Source organism: Grammomys surdaster, unplaced genomic scaffold (genome assembly GCF_004785775.1).
Source record: "Grammomys surdaster isolate TR1022 unplaced genomic scaffold, NIH_TR_1.0 343, whole genome shotgun sequence".
Lineage (NCBI taxonomy): Eukaryota > Metazoa > Chordata > Mammalia > Rodentia > Muridae > Grammomys > Grammomys surdaster.
Window position 1 is genome coordinate 3343880 of NW_021604762.1, and position 5842 is coordinate 3349721.

At 42.4% G+C, this 5842-nt stretch overlaps 1 protein-coding gene across 1 annotated transcript in view; it reads right to left on the reverse strand.

Annotated features, from left to right (window-relative positions):
* The window catches only part of Xdh (xanthine dehydrogenase), a 64412-nt gene that overhangs the window by 14534 nt on the left and 44036 nt on the right, over nt 1–5842 (reverse strand). The window contains exons 16-19 of the mRNA XM_028779002.1: nt 5136–5282; nt 4183–4316; nt 3680–3767; nt 3490–3576 (exon numbers count right to left, since the gene is read on the reverse strand). Of these exons, the coding sequence (XP_028634835.1) occupies nt 3490–3576; nt 3680–3767; nt 4183–4316; nt 5136–5282 (456 nt within the window). The remainder of the gene's footprint in view (nt 1–3489; nt 3577–3679; nt 3768–4182; nt 4317–5135; nt 5283–5842) is intronic.

Below are 5842 nucleotides of genomic sequence, written 5' to 3' on the forward strand. Positions count from 1 at the left end.
TCTCTCTCTCTCTCTCTCTCTCTCTCTCTCTCTCTCTCTCTCTCTCTCTCTCTCATATAATGCCCAACCCTCCTGAAAAGACAGATGCTGCCTTTGTTGCTTGTGTTTGCTTCTTTCATTCTGGTTTGAATTTCCTTCCCCAAGTGTAGTTTCACTTTCCCATAAGTAAATTGCTTTTCCTGTCCCTCTGTCTCAAGTACATCTGTCTCAAGTCCATTTTTGCTTGCTTTCACAATCCTACCAACTCCACCCCTCCCTCCCTCCCTCCCTCCCTCCTTCTCTCTCTCTCTCTCTCTCTCTCTCTCTCTTTCTTTTCTTCCTCTGTTTCACCCAGGGCAACATACACAAAACATATTTATGGAATTGAATTACAAGATTTTACGATCTTTGGGGGTAACTACCACCTGCTTGTCAACCTGATTTACTTTAAAACACCAAAACATGTTACACATGGTGAGAACACTAGAAATACTTCCTCTTTTGAACATGTGTGATAGTAGGTCTGGAGTGTAAAGTTTTCTAGCTGAACTAATTAGACCCTAGCATAGAGGGGGACCCAAAATGCATAATGAGAAACCTACTTTTTCTAAAATGTTACTTTAAAAATAGAAATCTAAACTTATAAAACCAGTCTGGTCATAAAATTAGGATAATAGCTTTTAAAAAGTACCACCACAAACATAAATTTGATAATTTTCACAATTGATTTTATTTCATCCATTGCCTCTTCTTACTTACTTTTTTCTACTTCATTTTAAACTGCTCTTATTGGTTTATTTGAGTGGGTGTGTCACAGCACACAAGTATAGGTCAAAGGACAACTGGCAAGAATAGCTTCCCTCCACTAAGTAGATGCCAGGATCACACTCAGTTCACCAGACTTGGTGCCAAGCACCTTTGCCCACTGAACACCATCTTTCTGACCTTACTAGCTATTTTTTTTAACACTTAAATTATTCCAAGCTCATCTACCAAAGCTGTGGCAAGTGAGTAATACACACAGCTGCTAGGCTTATCCTTGCCGTCTATGGCTCAAGAAGCCTCAGCGGGAGCTAAACACAGAAATACCCAAGGACCATGTCTGACATTACTCAAGATTTTATCCTGACAGACAGATACTCAGCATTAATAGACAGTATGAGGCCCTAGCCCAGCCCAACCAGTATCATTAAGATGATAGATAGATGAATAGACAGATAGATAGATGATAGATAGATAGATAGATAGATAGATAGATAGATAGATAGATGATAGACAAAGATATATGACAGATGATGGATAGATAGATACATACATACATACATACATACATATATACATACATAGATGGATAGAGATGAGTAGATAGGTAGATAATAGATTGATATATGATAGATGGTAGATAGATGATAGATCAATATAGATTATAGATATATGAGAGATATAGATAGATGATAGATAGATAGATGGTAGATAAATAGATAGATAGATAGATAGATAGATAGATAGATAGATAGATAGATAGATATGTTCTAAGCAGTTATACAAAATATTCTAAAAGGGAAAGGAAAGTGGCAGAAACACTACAGTCCTTAGGAAGTAAGAAACGGTATGGTAAGGAGTTCTAGGATTTAGAGGTTTGGGGTGTTCTGTTATGCTTCTAGACCTCAAACCTTTATGAATATCAAGCAATCTAAAAAGTGTCAATGACTATAGAGACTAAAAAGGATCGCCCCCTTAAATCCTGTTCTTTCTACCCAAATGGTCAATAAAAGGTAGCCTAGAAAAGATCTTAGACATTAAATATTATACTCCAACTGAGTGCTCCCCACACACAAGCTGTGACCCCATTCCTAGTTCCACATCTGCAAAATCACATCAGAAACCTATGCTTTCATGTTCATGAGGCTACAATGGGTTTCCCCAACACTCTTGTTGGGGTGATATCAGAGAACGTCAGATATGGATCTAAGACTCTTCACTGGCTACTTGTAGCCATTTATAAAGCCCTACCCACACCCTATATAAAGCCATCGCAAAGCACATAAGACCCTAGCCTTTCACTCTCACTTAGCAGGAAAGACCACTTTCTTTCCTTCTGGGTGGTGTCAAGGCCCTAATAAAGAACCAAGGCCCTCACCAAAGCCCTGCTGTTCAGTTGCTAGTCAGACTTCAGCAGGCTTGGAGCCACAGCTGCTGTATGTTCATAATTACAATACTCTATGCTTCCTTGACCTCTAACTCGGAACACATTACCTTCTCTCTTGTTCTTTCCATCTCCTTCCTCCCAGCAGTAGCTGGATACAGTTGTTTGAATAAGAATGGCCCCTAGAGGCTCATATATTTAAATGTTTAGTCATGGGGAAGTGGCACTACATGGGAGGGATTAAGAGGTATAGCCTCACTGGAGTAGGTATAGCCTTATTGGATGAAGTGTATCACTGACTTTGAGGTTTCAAAAGACCAAGCTAAGACCAGTATCTTTCTCTTGCTGTTGCCAGTGGATCTGGATATAGAATTCCCAGCTACTTCTCCAGCATCCTGCCTACCAGCATTCCACCATGCTCCCTGACCTGAAAATAATGGACTAGCCCTCTGAAACTGTAAGCAAGCCCCGACTAAATGCTCTCCTTTATAAGAATCGCCATGGTTGTGGAGTTTCCTCACGGCAATAGAACAGAGACGAATACACTGGCCTCCAGGTTGCTTACCTATTTTCCTTTGAAACTAATAAATTGATACTTGAGTTTCCATCAGAGACTGAGATTTCTGTTTTTGTTTTTTACATTTATATTTTAGCTAGGAGACCAGGATTCTGAAAAAAGAGACTCAATTTTGAGGAAGCCACTATAATGTCTAGATTCCCCACCCTGCACAGCAGCAGACAGCGTTACCTGTGCCTCTATCACTGTAAAATCAAGACTTCTATCCCACACAGCAGGAATGAGGCACCCACCTCTGTTTCCTTCTAATAAATTACAACAGTAGTTAATTAAGATGGAGAGTAACATGCAAATCTCAGAACATCATCATTGCCTATATATTAATATAAGATTTCTTCAGATATCAATGATGAAAGTCACATGTTACATCAAGAGACAGGAAGATTTTAAACTGAACTTAAAGGGTGAACAAAGGCTGGTGGGATGACTCAGAGGGTGGCACAGGCAGTGCCGTGACCTGGGCCCCATGGGACAGTGGGAGGAGAGAACTGACTCCTTAGACCTCCACATGTGTTCCATGACACATGTATACACATGCACATGCACACACCTGAATATGTTGTATACATAACAAGGCTAGCATGGCAAAATATCTTGAACAGAAAGGACAGGTTTCTAATCATAGATATGACTGTTCTCTCATTAGAGATTGCCCAAGGACGGGAAGCTGCAAGTGAAGGGCATTTAGTTGGGTGGCTATACAAAACTAATAGGCAAGGAAGCCCACAAACTGTGCAGCACACCCTTGACCTTCCAGTCATTCCAGGGTCAGACAGATCCTACTTACACTCCGAGAGAGATCCTCAGTGTTCCCACCATTGCTGAAGTGAGCCACCTCCAGAGCCACTATATTCCCAGTCTTCATGAAGCCAACCTGATGAAAGGAGGGTCATTCTCAATAACGTCCATGTCTGTCTGTCTGTCCTGATCCATCCCACCTGTTTACACTACCCAAGGAGACAGAAAAGATCAAGAACCTTGTATTTAGCCAGGAAGGGATGTCTGCCACCAGTTATCAGCATGTCCTCATCTCGGTCTAGCATGCAACGTACAGGGCGGCCTGTCCTGGGGCAGCAGGGGACCAAGAGGGTTAGAAACCTGTGAGCCTCCCGCAGCCTAAGCCCTGTGTGTCTTGGGGTTCTAAACAACATGGAGGTTTGCTTTCCATCTATTCCATCTATGCACTGAGCTTTGCAATGGTGGTACCATACTGAAGAACACAAGGAATGCCAGGCTGAGTCCTCACCTTAATCCTAGGAAGCTTACAGCCATTTAGGGAAAATAAGAAGTGAATACAATGTACAAAGAAGCTACTGAGGGTATCCTTGCCCTTATGTCCAAAGGGTGGAAACACAGAAATCAAAGTAGGGACAATTACTTTTAACAAGGGGAGGATCTAGAAGGCTGTCCTGACCAGCTGACATTGTTCTACTTCTCAGATAATCTAAACATGGCAAGAGAAGGCAGCCTAGGAACTCACTTGTATGCAGCCAAGGCCACTGCTGTAGACACCACAGTGCTCCGGGTCTCCTTCCCTCCAAAGCCTCCGCCCATTCTCTTCACTCGGACTACAATTCTGTTGTCTGGAACGCCCAACATTTTTGCAACAAAGCTCTACGCAAAAACAACAACAACAACAACAACAAATAAATAAATAAAAACAGAATCTTGAATTGACACGTCCTCTGGACTTTTTCAAGGCCTGACCTCAACCTGTCCAACATGCTTGGGCCTAAGCATTACTATAAATTCTGAAATTTCTAAAGTGAAAATCTCCCTCACCTCCCAGTGCTGGCTGGTGCCAGGGTCCAATACTCACTGGTCACTTGCTAAGTGAATTCAGATATTTCTTTTTAACCAGAAAGGCAAGATAACAGCATACATTCAGGGCTTAAAAAAAAAATCATCTCACTTGGCAAGGGTTTTTAGGTCAGAATGGTAAGAGTAGATACCAGAAATCCTGGCAACTACTATCATGATCCGGGAAGTACATGTAGATGTAGTATCGATGATACCGCTTGTACAATATCGTGCACACATAACTGTGCCTGCTAAGCTAGAGGTCCCTATGGCTATCACCCAGCCCCATACTTGATTTTAAACAATGAGTTATTAGAACAGGCTATGCCTTGATGTGTGCTGGCCACATAGCATCAGAATTGTAAAAGTGAAAACTTCTTAGGTTCTAAAGCAAGTCCTAAAATGCATCTGATTGATGAAATAACACTAGCAAAATTCATCTTACTCATGAGAAAATGGAAGCTGAGAAAGTTAAACAGCAAGTTCAATGCCCTTTTGGTGATGACAGGATCTGATTCCAAGACTAATACTCGTGTCCCTTTTAGGATCTATATCTGGTATCTACCTCTTCCAGTTTCCTAACCTGGTACACTAGGAGCTTTCTTGTCACTGCCACCACTGCCTTGAGCTGACCTGGGTTTTCATGGTGTTCTGTGTGCCCACGAAGAGTTCCATCTCGCCTGCCTCGCCTTTCGGCACAGCGATGGTGCAGTTGGTCTCCAGATAAAAGTGTTCCTGGCCACCAATATACAATTCTCCTGGGGAAGCAATGAAAGACCCCTGATGAGCTCAGATCTGTACAGGATATATGCCTGCTGTGGTGGCTAATCTTGTTTGTCAACTTGACACATCTGAGAACTTCACCTGAAGAATTGTCTCCATCCGGTTGTCTTGTAGACATGACTGTGGGGCACTCTCTTCATTGCTAATTGATAGAGGAGAGCCTACCTGCACTGTGGGCAGTGCCATTCCTGGGCAGGTGGGGCTAGATTGTATTTAAAAAGGTAGCAAACAAAAGAAAGCACGCCAGCTAGTGGCATTCCTCCATATTCAGTTCCTGCCGCCAGGGTCTCACCTTGGCTTCCCTCAAGAATGGACTGGAACCTGTAATCTGAAAAAACCCTTTCCTCCAAAACTACTCCTAAACAGTGTTTTATCACAGGAACTGAGAAGCAAACTAGAACACTTGCTAAAGGGAAGGTGATCCTCCACGGAACCACCTGCTCATGGTCACCTCTGGCGACCAACTGGGATGGGAAAGGGTCTTAAAGTCCTAACAGACTGTGACACAATTATGTCTGTTCATCCAATCCTCCTCCCAACAAGGAAGCTAGAATAGC